General features: G+C 38.6%; 1 protein-coding gene across 15 annotated transcripts in view; it reads right to left on the reverse strand.

Moving 5' to 3' along the window:
* The window catches only part of MECOM (MDS1 and EVI1 complex locus), a 553,621-nt gene that overhangs the window by 29,949 nt on the left and 500,849 nt on the right, over positions 1–22,823 (reverse strand). For 9 of the 15 annotated variants that reach the window (XM_036243126.1, XM_036243122.1, XM_036243116.1 and 6 more), the window contains 5 exons: positions 16,857–16,959; positions 13,348–13,564; positions 7,595–7,742; positions 6,187–6,340; positions 496–1,852 (listed from right to left, as the gene is read on the reverse strand). In XM_036243126.1, the coding sequence (XP_036099019.1) occupies positions 496–1,852; positions 6,187–6,340; positions 7,595–7,742; positions 13,348–13,564; positions 16,857–16,905 (1,925 nt within the window). In that variant the 5' untranslated portion in view covers positions 16,906–16,959. Of the gene's footprint in view, positions 1–495; positions 1,853–6,186; positions 6,344–7,594; positions 7,743–13,347; positions 13,565–16,856; positions 16,960–22,823 lie in introns of all 15 variants that reach the window. The other 6 variants (XM_036243125.1, XM_036243119.1, XM_036243118.1 and 3 more) reach the window with 2 other exon arrangements.

Here is a 22,823-nt window from a genome sequence, read left to right on the forward strand (position 1 = left end):
ATTAAAATTTCACTTACTTGGAGCTCCTAAGAGATTTATTGAGAAACAGAATATGAGCAGTGCTTACTAAGGATTGTTGGTAGGCTAGCAGAGAGTAAACTCCTGCTGTTCTGGGTCCCGTCTCATTCCAAACACCCCGACCCACTGCAGTACCCACACATATCTGCGTTAATCCTTCAGGAGCCTCATTCTTCCGCCACTTGACAACTTGCTTTAAATATGGCTTTCCCATAGTTTCCACTTAAAAAAGAGTGTTTAAAAATAAATTTATTGTCAAGGGAAAGAACTCTGTGGGTCGATTCCAAAACCCGAAATTCAGAGTCATCCAAAAATAAGTCCAAACTTCGACTTTCTGAATAAAAATGAATTCACTAGATGCAACAACTTTACTCTCTGTTTTACAGCAGTTAAGCTGGTTGGTTAAAAGCCGTCACTGTATCGCGTAAACACCGGCTTTCACACAGAGCTCACCGAACTGTCCCCCATCTACCTTACCTGTAGATAGGGTCCATAAAGAAGGGAGTAGGTCTAGCATGCTGCAAGGAGCCATCCGATGCAGGCCTTGGTTCAATGTTGCTGCCTTTCTTTTCCCCAAACACATGGTTTTTTCGAGGCTCGGTAAGCTTTGTCCCACTGGCTCTACTCCTACTGCCCATACTGAGATCCAGGGGCTGGTCTTGGCTTGTGGCTGGTGTGGCTGGAGGCTTGGAGGGTACGGGCGTCAAGGGCTTCTCGTCCTTTCGCTTAGTGGTGAGATCAAAGGGAGACTCAGAGCTTCCCTTCTGCAGTTTCTTTACTTCACTTGGTGATTGGGGTTCCATTTTCAAGGGTAACGATCTCAAGTCTCTATCAGGAAATGGGTACATTGACTGAGAGAATGCTGGAAAAAACGGGAGGGGAAACATGGAAGGGTAAGGTAAAGCTCCAACTTTTTTGTCTTGCAGCCCCACCAGTCCTGTTGAACCAAAGTATTTTTCAGCAATAGAAGCAATAGCCTTTATAGAATCATTCACAGCTCCCGACACCGCGGTTTGCTCCTCTAAAGATGGTGAGAAAATGGAATGATTGCTGTATTCTTTCTTATTATGTATTGAAGCCAGATTCTGAAGAGGGCTTACTTTGTCTTTGAACATTTTACCATTTTCTTTAAATTTTTCTTTATCACTTTCAATGTCACTTTCCAGATCAGAGCCCGAGGTTGTTTCCAGGTCACTGCCACTTGGCGTACTGACATCATCAAGGTCACTACTCTCTGACTGGTCACTGATTTTCTCAAGGGGCCTCTCTTCAGAGGACCTCTCGGGCTGGAGCTCCACTGGCTTATTGTCCCCTACAGGTGGGTGTTTAGATAGTGCCTTCAAAATATCCTGTGTAGCTGGCAGTATCTGAGGATGTGTCATGAGGGGACTTTGACTTTTGTTTGTCTGTTCAGTACTTGATAGTCCTTTAACAGGAGAACTAGCAGGTATCAAAGGAGGCCTGTGGTACAAGCCGGAAGGAAACAGACCAGGGAAGCTAAAAGAAAATCCAGGAGCTGTTGGAAAGGTAAGACCAGCAGGATGCCTATTGGCACCAAAATAGTCAGCAAGGCCCGGGTTGGCATGACTCATATTAACCATGGACGTTTTATCCATAGCTGGGGTTCCAGGAAGTGAAATGCCTTGGCCAAAAAATCCACCTGCCGCAAAATGGTTCTTGCCCTCACAAAACCTCCTGTGTTTATTTAAGGAAGACGTAGTGCTGAACATTTGTCCACAGTCTTTGCACTTGATTTGGGTTCTGCAATCAGCATGCATGCGCTTATGACGACAAAGGTTTGAAAACTGAGTATAGGATTTATGGCAGACCTCACCTGTGTGCAAACAACAAAAAAGAATCTCAGGCTTTATGGCAATTGCTTCTGAATTTAGCAAGTATCACAATTGGTTTACCCAAAATTTCAATTAGGAAGCCAGGAAAAGATGTCGGAGGCACCAATCTGGGTGCTCCCAACACAGAAAACCCCATTTCACTAGATTCCAAAGCAAGGCATCCAACCTGACAAATGTCTTGAGGCAGCACAAATATTTCATATATATAAAAATATTTTATCATCCCCATTGCATAATATTTTGCATCATTAGTTTTTCTTTAAATATTTATCAAAAAAATCAAATTCCAGCATACATTGATTTCCCACCCAATTGCTATACTAACAGAATCTTTAAAATTAAAGTCATTAGACATATCAAACATGAAACATAACAGGAACCCCTTTAACAGTTTAGATCGTTTAAAATACTCTATATTGTAGGCATCAAAACAAAGTAAAACAGCCTTTCACTCAAACAGAAACTTCACCTTTATTCCCTCTCCCCTTGGGGAAGAAGCCTGTGCCCACTCTGCCATTATTTAATTTGAATTATATCATACGCTCTCATCATTCACACATCAAAGCCACACAACAATGCACATTGTGTATTCTGAGACATTTTTAACAATCATTTTCATGATTTCAGAAAGACTGACATAATTTACAATGGCTCTATTTTAAGCCTGCAAAGGAAACTAAATTGAATGTAGCCCATCCTGCATCGCTGGTTCCCATGAACTATGATCACGTCCTCTGACTTCCCCTCACACTAGTGGCTGTGCTAACCTTCCTGCATTTATGAAACCCCGTCCTTGGGAAACATGTCCACTTGTTGTCATATCTTCGCCGGTTATCTCAGGGCTTGACTTCTATGTGTTATAGCCCAACAGCAGTAAAGGGGGGTGGTGCTCCGAACACTCTCATTCCAAAAGAACACGGACGGCAGTGGGTGTGCCTGGGAAAGAACCCTCTTCACTGAGAATGTGCCAAAAAAGTAGAACATCTTCCTCTTCACATATGTGCGAACAGATCTAGGTGTATTCTAAGGCCACACTCGCTAAGCCCTAAGAACCCCTCTGCTAGGTGAGAATCCCACTTGCTTCACAGTCCAGCAGGATTACAGGAACCACTTCCTAAGCATCACATTTTTTATTTTACTGTAGTAAAGATGAGCCCATTTTATGTGTGAGCTTATGTTAACGCTTCTGTGCACGCTGAATAGATACAGAAACATGACATGCCTCCTTGGTCATTGTTGAAACAAATTTACATAAGGAATTAAATTGCAGACAGAACACATCATTTATTGCTTGCATGTATGACTGTCTTTAAGCTAAGAGTGCCTGAGCTCCTGAGTCAAAGCAATGACTTAAAACAAAACAAACAAAAACTCAAAGGAGATTTTACAGACCTTCAGTCACACAAAACTCACCCAGAATTTGTATTATCCCCCCACACCACCAAACAGGAAGCAATCAAGTGATTCCATATCTATTTCTTTTACTACTAGTGGTTAAAATGCATGACTACATATATCGGTGCACTTAGTAATATTAAAGGAGTTTTCAGCTGTGGGATGTGATTCATAACATTGTAGAGAAACTATAATAAGTATTTTAATGGGAAGAGAAGATGTGAGTGATTTCTTTTCAAATCATTGTACTGGAATGTATTGACTAGAGTCTCCTTTAAAAGTATATTACTTGTTAACCATATACAGTGTGTGTGTGTGTGTGCGTGCACGCGCGTGTGTGAATTGAAAAAGTATACATAATTAAATTCTTTGATATACTAATTAAAACCACATGACAGAGAGGGTAGAAACACGAGACTTTTACTAGTTACACTAATTCAGCTATGAGCAATAACAAGAAATGGTAAATAAAAGGTTGAAATTATAAAAGCACAGTCATTAAGAAAGTGACACCTCTCCTCTGGGCATTTAAATGTCTTACGGGTATTCAACCAAGGTGTAAGTGTTTGAAGGCTTTGCAACTTTGTGGCAAAGAAATGCTGCTCTGTACACTTCTTCCTTAGAGCTCAGTGGATTTAAAGAACTCAAGAGCTTCTCCGTGGTGGAGGGCAGAGGGGGCGTCTGACTTTCCTGGCTGTGCTGTGGTCCACGGATGAGCGGTGTCTGCGAGATCCCAAGAACACAGACTCTGGGGTGTTTCCTAAGGCAGAGGCTTTGCTCTTCTCACTTGAAGGCCTGGCCCACCACAAACCACCAGGCCTCCAGGTGAAAGGCTCAATTGATGTTGAAGTCTATACTCTACTGTAATTTTCTCAGTAATAACGAATTAGCCAGCAGTTAACATTGCATTTTTCTACTTATTAAACAAATTAAGAGGTATTTTGAATATATTCAGCCTATTAGAGCATGTGGTTTCTATTTGGGAAGGCTGGAGGTTTCTGTAAAGGCAGTGAGTAATTACCTTAGTGACGGTGACTTTGGGCTCAAGCTTGGCGGTATACTGTAACAAGAGACAGTTGCCATAAACACACCAGTGGGGGTAAATCGTGGTGTGTGGCCTTCTGGTGAGAAACAGATATCAACTCTAGGTGAACCTCCTCCACCCCAAAGTCTCCACACCAACTCCTCTTTTGTTCTGAAATTACATGGCTATTATTCATAATTACCCCATGGTTCTCTGTCAGATTCTATATTTGAAGAAAGCCATCTGCTATTTAAATTTACCAATAATTACTGAAAATACATTCATGGGAAATCATTTGTGCGATCTAATTGGAGAGGGACACCCTATAGCACTTTAAAGTAAAAAATTTGACTTCAACACAATTAAAATTCCATATCCTTGAATCTTAGGTGATAGCAATCCGTATTTTCAGACTTTTATTTTAAATATTAAAGAAAGCATTAAATGGGTGATCCTAATTTGTTGTGGTCTATTTCACTCCCCCCCCCCATCAAAACATAATAAATTTATTGAAAATTATTTATGAGAAATTAGAAATGAATTATTTGTGCCTTTAGTATTTATAAGGACATTTTTTTTTTAGTCCAGAATGCTTTTTTGAGATGAGAAGTCTACAATTTCTATTGTATACTTTATTTCCTGCAACTTTCAACACAGCTTCCCCAAGGGAGGCGAGAGCACCCTTTCGTTTATCAACGAGCCCTCTTCACCCCACCCAGGGAACATGTGAGCCAAACAGGACCCTAGTGTGAGCTGCAGGAGGAAAGGAAAGCTTTGTTGGTGCTTGGAAGCACAAAAGAGGGCTGTGTCAAGGCCAAATGGAGGCGGGCTAGTCTCTGGCATCTCCACGCTGGCACTGGAAATTAGTTTTTTTCCATTAGGTCCTGTAGTAGTGTCTCATATACCTACTACGAACCATCGCATATTCGTCAAAAACACTGTTTTGCAAGGGTTCCCATGTCAGAGGTTTTGCCAACTACTGAGTATGCTTCAACCAGTTCTAAGCTTATCTGGATCCAAAATCAGTCCTGAAGTTTATAGCACAGCTCAATGAGCCACTGTGTTTATATGCCCAGCTGAGCAATGGATCAAAAAAGTCCGAGTCATTGCCCAGATGGACGGAGAACCAGATTTTCCTTATGAAATATTGCAGCACAATACAGAAAACAGCAGTGTGTGGACAGAAGGAGCAAACGAGGGCTTTCTTTTACTTTATTTGAAGTGTGCTACTGAACTGTTCAGAGTGGATGTCCACTGAACACACACACCCACTGCCTGCAAATCTGCTTCAGCACAGTGAGTTACAGAAGCAGCATGTCCAGCATCAAAGTGAAAATGTTCTGCTTTTCAAGTAACTGAGAACTAGTGATCCGCAGCCTGTGATCGGAACCATTGGGCAGATTAAAGGGCATTTTATTTCCCTCTCTCTCCCCACAAAGACACACACACACACACACACACACACACACACAGAGTCATAAGCCCACTCTCCAGGTGGGGTTCTTCCGGCTCTTTCTGATCCAGAACAGGTTTTTGTCACTTCATCTCGGTTACCGGTATCTGCTCTGTGCTGTTTTACAAACCCATGAACCTTTTCAGTGTGAGACAAATCTGGTTGTCTCTATTAAATCCTACAACCCGGGGAGGCTTCCCTTTCAGTATTTAACGACTTCTCTTTTCTCTACCTGTTATTGATTTCATCTCAAAGAAAACACCCCAGGGATCATAGGCAAAATACCATGGATCTGGTTATAAAAGATTTTCTGGGATTAGAAAGTAGCCCTACTGGATTGGACCATAAACAGCTAATGGCCATGTGTGGCCACTCTCCTGATCACAGTGCCTTTTGGACGAGAGACAGATGCAGGAAGGAGGGCTGGAGTGTTAAAAACTTACAGATAAAGGGCTTCACACTGCTGTGGATGTGCTTGTGTTGTTTGAGGCCCGATGAAGTGGCAAACGTTTTGCCACACTCCGGGCACGCGTGGGCCCGGGCACCAACGTGCTGAGAGCGAATGTGCCGCTGAAGGTTGCTAGGGTCCGTGAAAACCTGCTAGGAAATGAGTACTGATTAATCGAGAAACTTAATTCAAGGACACAATAAAGAAGACCAGGAATGACTTAAGGAGGAGTTTTGTTTATATGTTCTGTTTTTGCTTATTTGTTTTCCCCAAAGACAAAAAGAAAGTCATGTTTTCAAAGTGCGAGCTCCTCCAGGGTGTACACTGCAAATCTATGCTCTGGGCACAAAGTGTCCATCGGTATTAGTTGAATGAGATCATGAATGACATGATTCGACCATATTCAGGCCTTTTTGGTCCATTTAAAAGTGATTGGAGTTGAAGAATAAAATGCTGGCCATAACATAATTAAAACTGGTATGCTATTTCCATCCTTTGAATAAAGATACACTATGTACAAAATTGGGGGGACTTTAACTCAAGTATCACAGATCTATTCAAGGAATTCTCCTAGGGGTGAAATCCTAAGTGTATTTCAGTAAATTACCATTAAGCTAAAATCATTCCTTTGAACACTTTACTGACAAAAAAAATAAAATAAAGATAAAGCCACCCACACATGTAGGAGCAAAACATTTCCAAAGATAATTTCAAATGTCACAATTTCCGCTGACATGAGAAGAGATATGCTATGAAAAGTTTTTGCAAACCGAAATCAACTTTCATGACATCAGGACATTTTTTTAGTTAATTGAGCAACATGCAAATTAAATTATGTGAATTTTGTTCCTGTAACGGTCAAGGCGAAGTGCATTCATTCACCCTTACGTTGTTGCACAACGGCCGCTAAGGGACTATACCTTTAATTAGAATTAAGTTTAATTAGAATTTATGGTGGGGACTTGGGTGGAAAAATCTGCAAATGTAGAAGTCTCCCATTCTTTCTGAGTAGGCATTCAGAAACTTTATGTGACTTCCTCACAAATTGCTATTAAAATAAATCAGTAATGTGCATTGGATAAAATTTTCATTCTCCATAAGGCTATAAAACAACCCCATGCTGGCAAGCCAGTAGCGGAACCAGGAATTTACCGTGGATGTCTGACACCTAGTTCTGGAACTCACCATTAAGCCTCACTTCCTCCCTTACAAAAATAAAACGATACCCACTAAGTGTTTTTATACACTGCACTAATGCCTTTTAGCATACAACACTCAGTCTACTTTTCTCAAGATATTTATAGTTTCCCCTCTCAAGGCTTGTTTTTATATATCGTAGCAAGTGATAGATTAAGAGAGAGCAGGATGACAGAGAGGCCAAGTAGTCTACAAATTCACTGTACCTTGGCACAATTTTCACATTCATAGTGCTTTCCACTGTCATGTGACATCTGGTGGCGAATTAAATTGGACTTCCAGTTAAATGCCTTGGGACACTGATCACACTTGTATTCCCTCTCTTCAGTATGTGACAACATGTGTTTCTCCAGGCTGTTAAGAGAACAATTAATTTAATAAGACATGGTGACAAAGAACACATTCATACACAGAATGTCATTTTATTGCCGGTCCAACTGGCAATTACAGAAATAAGAAGGAGAAGTTGTTGAGGGGAGGAGGAAAGAAAAGAAACAGGCTTGCAACAGACAGGAGTACATTTTATGTTTCCTAGGCTGTGTCTCTCACTAACGCAGAGAGGTACCCCTGTTGTTAGAAAATAAATCTGCTACAGCTAGCAGGGGTGAGTTGCCAATTTAGGGGCATGATAACTAGCTATTTGTTGAGTCCAGATTCACTACACAATTCTGACAGTAACACATGTTGCTAACACTTAAACACAAACAAACAGGCCTGGCCAGTTTGGCTCAGCGGTTAGAGTGCCCACCTGCGGTCCGGAGAGACCCGGGTTCGGTTTCCGCTAAGGGCACGTACCTCGGTTGCAGTTTGTCCCTGGCCCTGGTTGGTCGTGCGGGTGGCAACCACTCGATGTGTCCCTTTCACATCGATGTTTCTCACTCTCTCTCTTCCTCTCTCTCCCTCCCACTCTGTCTGTACAAAAAAAAAAAATGGAAAAATGTCCTCAGGTGAAGATAAAAAAAAAAAAAAAACACAAACAAACAGAAAATGTTAAGAAAAGGTTTAAGAGCACTCAAGCAGATATTCTATCTGATGTACATAACCTCTAGATTCAAAAAAGTACCTTTGTTTTTACCCATGTCACCACATGGGAAAGTGAACTACAGGCTAACTAGTCACCAAGCAGCTACCCAATGTAACCCTGGGACAGATGAATGGACAAGCAGAGGGACTGATGGATGAATATGTCTATGTATCAATATAGAAATAGATATAGATATAAAGGCATAAATATTTTATATAGAGCAAAATATATATAACCTATTAATTATGGAGGAAAGAAAAGTGCATACTATTTTAAGTGAATGAACTCTTAAAGACCCTCAAAAGAAAAACATTAGCAGTTTCTCTGTTTTAAGGCTTAAATACTTTTCTTTCTCAATTTCCCCTTCTCTAAAAATTGTATATGAAATCTGCATGAATATAATCAAAATAAATGTTACAGATAATGGATTAGTATGATATTTAGAAGGTGTCTGCTATATTTTTGCTAATTAAATACGCAAACACATAACACAGAGGGTGAATATCCCCACGTAAAATAACCAGAGCTCCGGGGAGAAATGGCCTGTTTCAAATTTGAAGAACAAAATATACAAGATGGGTCTTCTTGAACATGTTGTTATGGCAAAATGCAAGAGAGTTATAGATAATGTCAAAAGAATTAGGGTGCCAATTTGAAGAGCTGTTTACTGAACAAATATGAGGACATTTAAACATCAATAAAAATAATAATAACCCCATCTTTTAACAATAACAATATTAAAACACACATGAACAGAACCTTGGTCACCCTTGGGAGATGCAGGGAAACCAAATAATTATTCTGAAAACTGGTAAATAAAAGGAAAAACTCATCCATAGGCCCTGCCCCGCCCACAGGAACTAGACCCCAGGATGAGCAAATAAAGAATGGGGGGAAGATTCTCTGTATGTAATTAATCCAGATAACAAATAAAGAAAGCATGATCAAAGTAAAATATTCATTTTCCAGCTGCTAAAGAATGAATGAATCTAGACAATTCAGTATGTGCCCCCTGATAGAAATAAATAATACCATGAATTAAGTATTCTTCCCAAAAGTCTGAACCTAAATGTGATCAAGGCTTGGGATATAATTCAGTTTACAAGAAACAGGTGACGGAGAACGATGCTGAACAACTCCGGGGGATGTAATCAGCAGAATTCAGACTGAAGGAAATGCTACAGGAAAAACCACTCAGTTTCTTCTATAAATAAATTGTAATGAGGGAAGGAGAAAGAGAGTGAGAGAGAATAAACGAGATTAAGAGAGCAGAAGAGAGAGGAGGACCTACTGACTTTAACTGGGGAACCTATAAAATGAAAGCCATATAAGTAGCATGTCAACCTGTTGCAGTAATGGGCCTTATTTTGATCTTAATTCAAATAAACACTAAAAATCATGATACTGGGGGGATTTTGACACTCACCAAATATTTTATATTAAGGAATTATTATTTAAGTGTGCGTTGAACTTATGTTTTAAAGAGTCCCTACTTTCTACAGATACATAATGAACTACTTATAAATAAAATGATATGCTATCCAGCATTGTTTCAAACAGTCCAAAATGATTATAGCTGAGACAAGACTGGCCTTCTGTGATACTGAACCTGAGTACATGGGGTCTATTATACAATCCTCTCTAGCTTTGTGTGTATTTGAAACGTGCATAACAAAAGGTTACTTAAAAAAAATTCAACAATAAAAAAAACAAAACACCAAGCATACAATCACACTTTCTCTTCCACGTTTTATTTCTCTGTACTATGACCACTGTAAATTCGAGTATCAAGTAGACTTCTCTGCATCTAGAATATATTATCCAGTGAATGTATAGAATGAGTGCGTGCGAGTGTGTGAAAAATGAAATGCCCTTCCTCATATCTTGATAAATTAGAAACACCTTCCCCATATTTTTTTTCTTCCTCAGCTTCCTCCCTACAATTCTATTCATATTGGCACATGAACTTATTTTTCCTGCCCCATGAGTCAGTTGAGTTGGTAATGCTATTCTGTTTGAGCACAAGAGGTGCTATCTCTGTGAACAAAAGGTACCAGGAGAGTACAGGTGTGTGGAGTCACCAGAAAGGCCCTATCTTTAGCTGCATTATATAATCCTGTTTGGTACACAAGTTGAAATGTTAATCACAGAGTTAAGAGGGAGATATCAACAACTACAGGTGATACTGAGCTGAGTCAGGGACATCTTCCAAAATCACTCTATAGATTGCTATTCTCACTTTGTCCTTCACAACCCATGAAGGCATGCCATTCCGTGACGCACGTCATATTCCAATGTGTATGTCAAATCATAAGCTCTGAAATCTAGTGGTAAAAGACTGGCCTATAGAGTTTTACTCCTGTCCCCTGACTCTTAGAGTATGATGTAGCTTTAAGAGTATACCAAATGGAACGTGGGGGGGTGGGGGACGCCAAGAGAGCAAAGCAAGGGGGATTTTCCTTTCTTTGCTTCTTCTGATTTAGCATAAAATCTGTATTGGTTTATGGAATTATAAGCTATCAATAAATGATAGAATTAAAAGGCAAATGCTTCCCACAAAAGCAAATGTACATTGCTTTCATAAACACAGAAGTAATCCAGTCATTGCTGAGACTTTTCATGTAATTTTATCCCAATTTATAAATCTTTTATCCCAATTTATAGAGGACTTCAGGTTCTTTCCATCTTTTGCGCATCAACCTTTGTTCTTTTTTTTTTTTTTTTGGTGTAGGGAGGGAGTACTGTTTTCTCAACATTTTACATAAAGGATACAGAACAGAATAATGTAACATGTCAGGAAAGGATTTATCTTTTGTTTAAAGTATAAAGTACAATGTAGGATTCAATAAAGTGGAAAATATTTAGAGAATGTGGGTTCTACACATGGCTAAATTCTATAACCATTTGGATGCTCAACACTGGGTTTCATAGTGACATGCTAGGATATAGATCCATCTGACTGAGCTACCGAAAAATGACTTTTGAGGGCTCATCCAAGGCCAGACCATTAGGTTTCCTTCTTGTTTTCCACTGACAGTCAGTTTGGCATCAAGCAGAGTTGACTCGGGCTCAATCTGACAGCTAGTTGGAGTTAGAAGCTTTCTCCACAAGACGCATTGCTAGGCCCTTCTAGTAGGAAGCAAAGATTACAGTCCAGTGTTTAGTCTGTCAATTTGTGTTTCATAATGCTGTCGTTTATTTTTTATAATAAAATAGAAGGAAATATACTTAATCTCTGGCATCAGAGATACTGCTTTGCAGTATAAATACTTGTTTTATCCACTGGAATGTATTATTTTTATTCTGTTTCTTTAATTTGGACACAATTATATTCAAGAGACATGCTGCAACATTTTTTTTTAGTACCAATCCATGTTCTACCATACATACTATATAACAGATTTAGTGTCTATGCAAATTTATGTCAAGCAGTAAAGATGAGTTTAAAGGGTACTGGGAAAGCCCTCTTATTCCCCAAAATGTTTTCTCTCTAATAGATAAATTGGGCCTGAATTTTCAAAGTTAAGAGATTCATTCTTTTTTTTTTAGAGAGAGATAGAAACATCAAGGTAAGAGAGAAATATTGATTATCTATCTGCCTCCTGCACAACCACCACTGGGGATCGAGCCACAACCCGGGCATGTGCCCTGAGCAGGAATCGAACCAGGACCTCTCAGTTAATGGGATGATACTCAATCCCTGAGCCACACTGGCTGGGCGAGAGTCATTCTTTTGATTCCATTTCCTCAAGGACTGAGTTATGCTTGGTGCCTTTTTAGACATTTATTCATTAAATGAATAACTGCTATATGAAAACGTTTCCCGCAAGAGTCCTCACCAAAGAGGGTGCGGGGCAATCAAATGAGGTGAAAAGGAGAGGGAGGAAGAGAGGCAGGAAGAAAGAGAAGGGAACGAAATAGTAAAATAAAATAGGTGGAGTGTCCAAGACAAACTGACTGATTCACACTCTTGAATAAGTCCAGTTAATATACTACCATACTCATTTAAATACAATGAAGTTATGTTCACTTGAAATTCTGATTACAGGTTCCAAGGATCATTTCTGTATTTAAAAGCAAAAGAATGAATACAATTATTAAAACTGTTCATGGACCAAGTCAAAAACCATTAGGTAAAGACAACAAACAAAAAAAACCTATTAGCTGGTTATATACATCTCTGATCTGAGAAACCGTTTAGCCCCATAATTATCAGTGTGTTTTCTAGAGGGTGGGTTCCAGGGTTGTTGTTCCCTTTAATAAAAATAAAAGATGTTCTTGAATTAAATTCAAAAGGCCATAAAGTTTACATATGACTAAAATACAATTTTCATTTTGGTAAAAATAAGAATTAAAAAATTATTTAATTTAGGTTATGTTCATTTGTTCCCATCTGGGAACATGCTTTTCTTATTTTCCTCACTGAGCAGGCTTTTCTTACTCTTTTATATATGTGCAGTTTAAATAGTTGAAATTAAATCCATGGGTTATATTGACCTATGAAGAGACTATTTATCTTTCATTAAATGAGTAGCAGAAGAGGTCGTTTTCTTTTTTTTCCTTATCTAAATGTTTCTAGAGGTAGCTGTACTAATTAGCATATAATTACTTTAATTAGCATCACAGTTACTCCAGCAGTGTTGTTTCTCCCTCTAAGTTATAGCAATGTTAGGCTTTGGGTTGGCGATAACACTGCTTAAATAAAAATAAACATTTTCTATCTGGCATCCAAATAACTAATTCCAACTTTGTCGTAAATATTTTACAGATGGGAATTTCCCAAGAAAAGTGATTTCTGACCATGTTACTAACACACTTATCCGGCTCACCGCAGTTCCAAATTTCCCATCTGCGTAAATTCTAAAAATTCAGCCTCAGAACATTTTATTACAGAGTAAATAAACATGGTTAGTAGTGCAACATGCCATTTCTAACCTTTGCAAATCGGGAAAAACTTGGTCACATTCCTTACACTCCTGGATTGCATGTATCTCTCGGAGATCATTTTCGCTTTCAAGTTTTTGTTGAAAGTCCTCTTCCACCATTGAAAATGCTGAGTGAGGGGTACTGCACGGGAACTTTTGGTGATCTGCTAATTCAGCCTTGGACTCAAAGAGCTGGTCACAATCCTCACAGCGATATTGCCGTTCTTCTGTGAAAACAGTTCAGGTGTTACTTAAATTGGGAGATCAGGAAGTGCCACCACACCCAGCAGGCATTATGGAATTATGGAAGATACAATAAAAATTACTCGGTTTTCATTTCTACTACTTCAATTTTAATGTAGAATAGAAATAGTAAGAAAGCCAAGACAAAGCCTAGAACAATGACATAAGTGATTACTGTGGCTACAGTACAGACTTCTTATAATATGCGAAGGATATTAAAAGTAGCAATGGCCTCTTACTGAGGATCATCTACTCCCTCAGTCTCGTACATGGATTACTGATAATCCTTAAAACCTGATTAGAAGGAATCATATGTCAGGTTTTAATTCCAATTTTCAGATGAGGGTAATGAAGCTCAGAGAAGTTCAATAACCAGGCAGGGATTACACAGCTAAATGGATCTGAACCCATCACTGTTCCATACACTGCTCACTGGGTCATGAAACCTGGAGAATGCATCGGACACACAGTCCCCATTTGAGCCATGCTTAAGGCTGGTTAATATCAGCACACTTGAAATGCTTCATTACATTCATCATTACTTATAATGGGACACAGGATGGTTTTAGCACTCTTTTGGGCTAATTTATGTTACCCCAGGGTCAGTGCTAATTGGCATGGCTTTGTTAAATAGCAAACATAGCATGAATTTGCACTTTAAATCAGTGAGATAAATACAGTAGTAAGGGGACTAGTGATAACAAGGTTGTAAAGTGTCAGGGAGTGATGGCATTACTTCTATTCTTTCCATCTGAATAGCTTTTAGTCCACTCATGAGGCCACACTACCATGCACAGACCATGCAGAAACAATCCCAGAAGTCTTGAAAATACTCACAATGCTGAAAGACACCTGGGCAACAACATGAGCCACAATCCCTGTTTTATAGACCTACAGCCAGGACCTAGAGCCAGCTATTCACTGACTGGATGTTTCTGAGGGAATAACTGAATCACCACCTGAATGCTAGGCATTTTGTAAGGCAATTAATATGTAAGAAATTCAAGGGGATACACATGTGGACAGAGCACGATATATTTTATGACAGATGCATGCACAGGCTTACGGGAGCTCAGAGGAATGTGCCTAACCCATCTCATCGGAGGGAGAGGTTCAGAAAATGTAATGAACAAGAGTCGTCAGGTGGGTTGGGATGAGGGCGGACACTGCAGGCAGCAGAAACAAGTGGACCGATGAGGAAGGCAGAAGGAGCTTGGAAGCTCCTGGGAGGCTGAGCTCCAGTGGAGCATGACAGGTCTATAGGAGCATGTCGGGGAGGAGTGGGAACTGGAGTCAGAGGGCAGCAGGTCACTAAGGGCTTTTCAGGTCCTGCTAGGAAGGGACGAGAAAGCCACTGAAGTTAGAGAGCCCCCCTGAAACATGGGAAGCCACGCAGAGAGGTCAAGTGGGACCCCTACATACTAGTTTAGTTAAAACTAAAGCAGGAACAGGGGGCCAGGGAGGTAAAGAAATTAGTATGTAGATTCACCAGGGTTTGTCAACTTTGGGTGTAGGTGATTAAGGAAGGGGGAGGTATTCTAAAATAAATCACCTCAGCTCTAAAGACAGGTGTGTCGATGACATTAACGAGGTAATGAAAACCTTCCCTATCATCTGCTACACTGTTCACATGTGTAGGACCTGCATTTAGGGTCTCGGCCAGCAGTCTGAACACCAACAGAATCTTCAGGCCACAGAACCAATGGAAAGGCCCAGGTTTTAAAGCAAGACCATGGTGGGAATGCTGACTCAACCACTTTCTACCCACGTGGTCTTCACCAGTGTAGCCTCAGTTTCCCTATCTGCGTAATGGAAATAACCCTTTTCTTACAGGTGTGATCTGTATGTGAAGATTAAATGAGAATGGAAAGCATCTATGGCCAGCTTACAGTATAGGTAGCAGGCATGCATTTTATTTTCTCTTTCTAAAGAAACATTAAATTCTAGAAGTATACAATACAAATCACCATTTAAACATCACATATAATATATGTGGCATATGACACACTGAAAACAAAAGGCAACTGATGGGTTCAAAGGTGTGGTCAAGGAAGACGAGGTATGAATGGCAGCCCGAAAGAACAGTCACTTCTATTTAGGCTTTTTAGAGCAGTAAAGTAATCATCTAAATTTCCAGAAATCATTGTTTGAAAAACTTTTTTAGATCGAACATTCACTAACGAAAGACGTCTTATATCAGACAGAGCCCAAATTACGTTTCTTATCATCCGAGCACCCCCGGCTTTCCCGGAGCCCCGGACTCTACCAGGCTCACCAACAGCACAGGGTTTCTTAAAACCATTTGCTTGTCAGAGTTTCTAAGAAGAAAACAATTTCCAAAAGGCTCCCAAAAATATAACAGTTATAATCTTCAAAGAGGTGGAACGCAGCTCAGCTAAAGGAAAAAACTCCAAGCAAAGGACCAGCAAAGAGCGGGCTTCCTTCCAAGGAGCCGCAGAGGCTGAGGCTACCCATTCGGGATGGCAGAGGGATGGCAGATGGCACAATCGCCTACACTGTGAGATGGCTTAACCCTTCCCGGTGGTCCTTCCAACAACAAAATACACTCTAAAGACATCACTAGATTAGGTTGAACCAAATAACATTATACTAAGAGAGAGAAATTGGAAAGAGAAAGAAAAAAGTATTAAATTCTCAGCCCAATGATACAAATCAATACAAGAATGTTTTCCTAATCTTCTCTAAACATACATCACTAGTAATTATACGTCTTTTTGCTACCCACTTCTTTGACTTAGAATAGGTCTCTGGCAAATAAAAATGCCTCTGGCTCTAAAATCTCTTCATCTGTACTTTTCTCCCAATCCCCATCCCCCCAACCCTCTTCTCTATGATCATGCCATCTAGGATTTTGCTCAAGTAAAACACTTTCCCCGGGAACAGAACATTAGAAGGGACAAACATCCGCCAGATTTACAAAGTTCAAAACCAGCCTCTCTGGAATGACTTTCAGAGAAAGGCCTCTCCCCGTAGTCGGAGGCACTGACAAAAGGTTTAACTGTGTGGTATCTCAGTCTAAATATTCAAAATTCCCTTGGACCTCCATTTCAGGAAAGACCTCTGCTTACTTTAGCTTCACAGTAATATTAGCCAGATGTCAAACCAAGAAAATAGCCACTCCGAGAGAAGGAATGTGTTAAAACTGACACTGAACGAAGAGCCAGGAAAAGTAACAAACACCCAGTGAGATGGACTGCTGGCTGCTCCATCAGCGCGCACACGAGGGCCACGGGCGGTGGCGTGGGCCGTACTAACCGAGGATGTCCGGTGCCATAGTTTCATGGGGGTAGTCTTCACTCTTCATGAACAGCAGGAGCTCCTCTCCCGGGGCAATGTCTGCAACCACTCTATAAAATATCTTCACGAGACCAAAAAGGGTGGGGTGGGACAAAGCGAAAAGTGAATACTAACAAAAGGGAAGACATACACTAAGGTATCTGTACATTCTCTCACACCGTTACAAAAATATTCCTTTTATTTTATTTGTTTTCAAAAGATGTGTGACTTCCCATGTTATATACTGAAAATGAGCGCTCCGATGATGAATGGAGAGCTGTGACTCCCATGCGATTCCCTAATCTTTTCCAAATCCTACTTTCACAAATCAAATTTCCTTAATGCGAGGCTTGACGTCACATACACCCTGCTAACGCTGAACAAAGGGCTTTCCCCTCCCTGAACCCGCACTGGCGTGAGCCACACACACTCAGCAAAGTGTCCTGCTTTAAGCAGCAGTGCCTAGCTAAGGGTGGCAAAGGGCACCGTCTCCTCTGGAGCACGCTCTCTCTCAAAAGCAACACCTCAACAAGGTGTTTTTAAGGTAACGGTCTGGAAGGACATGACATAAAGAGTTATGAGAGCAAGATCTGTGGGGAACCTAGTCAAAGGAGAGTACTTTGTTTTTCGAAACTTAATCCCTCTCTCACCAATCAGGACCTGCTCGCCCGCCCCTGCTCCCGATCCCACTCTTTGAAAGCAGGCATTATGCCTTCCACTGATTCATTTACTGGGCTTATTCCCCTTACTTTCTAGCAAAATGTTGAGGAGAGGAAGGATTTAATAAATCCGTTAATGACTGACTAAGAAGTAGTGGGGCAAGTGTGAAAAGAACCCTGACCTATAATTTCTAAGAGCTGCCCACCTTTCCCCTACCCAGTTCTGTGACCTTAGGCAAGTCACTGCACAATTTAGTTGTCCAGACTTCAGAACTTTTTAGTTGTCCAGACTTCAGAACTTTTTTCATTTATAAAAGCATGTAATTTGTGATATATACATAGAATCATTATGGTGCACAGCTGAATCTGATATAATGTTATATATCAGTTATAGCTCAATGGAAAAGCATTTAACCATGAAAATATTTAAGGTGCTTATTCGTTTTACCATAAAAATGTTTAGTGTTTAATTTTATTCTGATGATTTATTATATAATAATTCCGTAACCAGGTAGAGATTATGGAAGAATCTGGTAAAAATGAGACCAATTACATTCACACACAGACATATACACACACACACACTCCAAAAGCAACAATGATAACAACAAAATAAGGGTTCAATTCTGCTCAATCTCAATCCAATGGGGAAGAAAAATCACAACCCAAATTGATGCACTCGACCAGGAAATGGGAAGGATTATTTTTAGAAGACATTGCTCTAACTGTGGTTTCTTCAGGATCATTTGATATTTCAAACTGAGAATAAATCAATGTCTTATAAGATCAGCAAGAATGTGCATCACTTTAGTTGTATCTATTTGTTTATCTTTCGAGAAGCAGAGGACATTAAACATAAGTACGTGCCTCTTTATTCCAGTAGGTGGCTCTAAAGTCCAATTGTTTATTTTTCTATAAAAAGACCAGGGCACAAAATTGTGCTAAATTCAAAGAAAAAAATCTCAATGAGGAGTATTTTCTGCTTTGTTTCTTTTCTGTTGAAATAAAATCTTTTTTTCATTCAACAGTAACTTAACCATGTGAAGTTGGTTCATAGAAACTAATGTCAAACATAAAATGTTGTATACTGTTATAACATAACCCAAGATTCTTTATATCTATCCATAGATAGAATCTAGACTATCTGAGAATAATTACCTGTGCTCTTTCTACAAAAAACAGGAAATTTACAATTTATATCTTATTAGACTTAATTAACCTTCCTACTTTTTTTCCTTTGGAAGTACACTGAGAGTAACAGTTCTACTCAAAAAGTTAGCAGATTAAAAAAAAAAAAATAGTGTGCATTTGTTTTTCCCAAAACCTTTCAGTTAAATGCTTATAAGTACCCTGTTTCATTCTGGATGTTCTATTTCCCCTTAGAAAACAATGGGCTTCTCTCAACAGTTTGAATCACCTCTTTTTTTGGCATCTCTCAAAGGTTTAACTTATTAGCTTCCTTTCCAACAACATGTTGACATTTGAATTGTGACATATTAGAACTTTTCAGTGGCTTCTCGGAAATAGTGAGGTTAAAGAGACAATACCCTGCAAGACCGTAAAACAGTGCAGTTGTCTCTGTTGGGGAATGCTGCTTGAACACACATGCCAGATCATTTTAAGCAACTATTATGATATCATTATTTCTTTGTAGCCCACTATTAATCATGTCTCCTTTAATTCCATTCTAGATTTACTTGATCTGATGTGAACAGCCCAAGAAACAAAAGAAAATGATGGATACATTATAACTCTATATTATAAAGACAATTCTATTTGCGGGGACATAGATCACTATTGTACTTTCCCTTTAAGTGTCCAGATTGTCATGTGAAGAATATTGAGTATATAAAAAAATAAAAGACACAGAAGACTGTTGATGTTGGCTTTATTTACTGGAGGTAAAAGGTGACATTCCAGGCCATGAAAAGCAAGGCAAAGCAGAGTGGGTTTTAACTTCAGGGTGTTCTTTTCGATTTTAAGTGAATTTTTATGGTGCTCATGAAACTTGGGTTTGAAAAGAACTGGCAAGCTCCAGATGTAATGAGGGCAGATTCTGGGCATGCTTCCTCATATAGCACTAAGAATGTGCCTCGAAGTCCCATCTACCACACCCTTACAAATCTAGTGCGTTGTTTTTGTTTTGTTTTTTTCCAAGATTTTGCTACCACTTGAGATCTTCATTATATCTCTTAGGATCTTTGAGAGACCTAAGTAAAATTACATTTTCTTCCTATAATTACAATGGCTCAAACATACAATTTGAATACTTGAATCCAGAGATGTCTACATATAAAGTTAGTTTACGTTTTAGCAATAATAATACAACAGCAGGCATTTGAGAAGTGAGGGGTGTAAAGAAAACAGAATGACAATTTGTTGCCTCAAAACAATTATGTGAGGGACTGATGGAATGTACTCTTGGAGAAATCAAGCCATTTAGAAAATAAGATATCACATCTATGCTTTTATCTTATAAAATAGGTATTTCAGCAAATAAAAATATAATAAAGAACAGAAGCGATTTATGTAGCTTTTCCTGCAGGTTTGTATATAAAGTATGCTTGACCATGCTTATAAAAATAAAATCACTACATCTTTAAAATTAGTGTAGTCTCAAAATCTCAGCATTCCTATGAATTATATGTCATCTGAGTTATGTACCAGAGGCAAAGATACTACTAATATAACCTCTTTGGCTTTTGCATTGGAGAAAAATGGAAGCAAGTCAATTAATCTGTTAAATTCCATAAAGGAGTTAACAGGTCTCTCCCATCAGGGGGGTTTATGGAAAAGTTATCTGAATCCAAAATAAAAATATTCTGGATCAGGAATTTTGTGATTAATTCAATTCAAGTATATGAAGAGAGAGGCTCAAAAGTCTCAAACACTTAGAAAGAGTTTGAAGTGTTCCAAACAGGCTGTTGATTTATTACTTTGCTGTGTCTCTCATAATGCGTTATTAGAACTATCACAATCCCTCTCAATAGAAGGTGAAAGATAAGAGGAATGGAGCCTTAGGGTAAGAGAATAGGATTATATAAGAATTCCACTTTTTAAGAGGAATGATAAAATATTTTTATCATTTTTATCAATTTTCTTTTTGGTAGCTAATACCAAATTCCAGAAACACGAGTTATAAACATGGCCTACCTCTCCATGCATTGAAACTTTCGAAAGTTGAGGTGGTCATTTCATTTTACCACAGAAAAAAATTTAATTTTCCCAGTATCTTGCTAGACTCTTTTTATATTTCCAGAAAGTTAATTTTCTATTTTTAAGGTATGGATACTATATCTGCAGCTCTGGATACTTGAATTTATAAGAATAAATATTTATAGTAAATGTTTCAATAGATCTTTTTTGTATTCTTTTTTTTTTTTTTGCTAAAATATTACACTCGTGTAATTCCTTAGTATTTCTTAAATTCGCAATCATTCAGATATTTGAAAATAAAACTAGAAACTCCCTAAATTGATCACTTTTACTACTGGTAAAATTCACAATTTAAGGAATTAATATAAAATTCTTCATGGATATATGAATTACTCTGAATGTAATTATTATATTTAATTAATTTTAATCAAAATTTGAAACCAGTTCTAGATGCCAAAAGAATATCAATTCAGTTAATATTCATAAGGCCAAGCTAGGGATAAAAAGCAATGGTGATGTGGATTTGATTTAGTAATTTTTAGACTTCCAAAAGGTATATTTTCATACAATGTTATATGTAAGTATATATGAGCTTGGATATCTCATATGTGACATATAAATGAGGCAAAGTACATGTTTTGGAAAATTTTAAAATTCGTGTAAATTATTAGCAATCTCATATTTTATATATTAATATAATTGAGTGTTTAATGCCATATAATTGATTATTTATCATATAAGCTATATGTAATTATGTATTATATATAATTATATACTACATATAATTATATGTTATATAGTTGAAATTGGAATTAAACATTTTATTGAATATTGTTTTCTTTTGTTATTTAAGTACAAGAGGACAGCCTTTAAGGCAGTGGTTCTCAACCTTCCTAATGCCGTGACCCTTTAATACAGTTCCTCATGTTGTGGTGACCCCAAACCATAAAATTATTTTCGTTGCTACTTCATAACTGTAATTTTGCTACTGTTATGTCTTAGACAACCCCCGTGAAAGGGTCGTTCGACCCCAAAGGGGTCGCGACCCACAGGGTGAGAACCGCTGCTCTAAGGAGAATGTGGACACTCATAAGCATTCTGATAGGCAAGTTAATAGGCTATAAAAGTCTTCTGGATTTTGCTTTATACTGTCAGGGCCTGTGTTCAACCTAATCCTCCATCAGATTGATGATACTACCATTTGTATTTATAAATGGTAATAATGTGGGTTCTTGTTTATTATCCTATAAAATAGAAAAATCTAGACTCTGTCAGAGCAGCCTTGCTGTCTAGTTTGCTATGCTTGGATCGATTTAAAGTATTATGTTTGTACTATTGAGACAGAAGAAAAATTCAGTGCACAAGATGGAAAACAAGAAAAAAAGAAAACACATCACTTAGTTTTAAAAAGATGAACAAGGCCTCATTGTTATGAATCCCTGTTTATTTTTCCTGGTCAAGCACTGGAAGTTTTATTTATGCTTAATAGACTGCATTTGGCATGTCTAAAAATGACAGAAGTGTGAATTATGAATGACCTTCAACCTATTCAGGAAGTTGTAATAATTGAAATAATAGAGAAATGCACTCCCTGCAAAACTTGTACTGAGAGACAACTTTTTCAGACTATTGCTGTCTTTCCACTTTGAAGTTGACAGCTGATTTCTTCCTCTTTCAGCTCCCAACATTTAGCCTGAACACTTTGTTTTCTATAGCTTCATTCAAATTTTTCTAGTCAGGAGACTAGGAAAAACTGAATGGAACTCTAACATTTGGAGGTCAGGTGGAAGGGGAGGTAGAGGACAGTTTGCATATATGGACAAAGTCAATATCTGATATGAACACATCTGTCAGTCTTGGTGCTGCAGAGAGGACACCAAGTCTACAGGGACAATGTGTGCATGTGTGCTGACTTTAGGAAACATAGTCTGGACCCCTGATCCACCCATAGCATTGTGGGAAATCCCAATTCAGAAGGACATAAGTGATGTCAACTTTCTGGCTTCCGGAAGAAAGACCCTACTATACATTCTGAGCCTAACTTGTAAGAGATAACAAGATGTGTCTTCGGCAGACAGAATACAAAGACATTTGTCCAAGAGAATGGAAGCTTTATCACGTCTAAGCTTTG

Source organism: Molossus molossus, unplaced genomic scaffold, assembly GCF_014108415.1.
Source record: "Molossus molossus isolate mMolMol1 unplaced genomic scaffold, mMolMol1.p scaffold_m16_p_5, whole genome shotgun sequence".
NCBI lineage: Eukaryota > Metazoa > Chordata > Mammalia > Chiroptera > Molossidae > Molossus > Molossus molossus.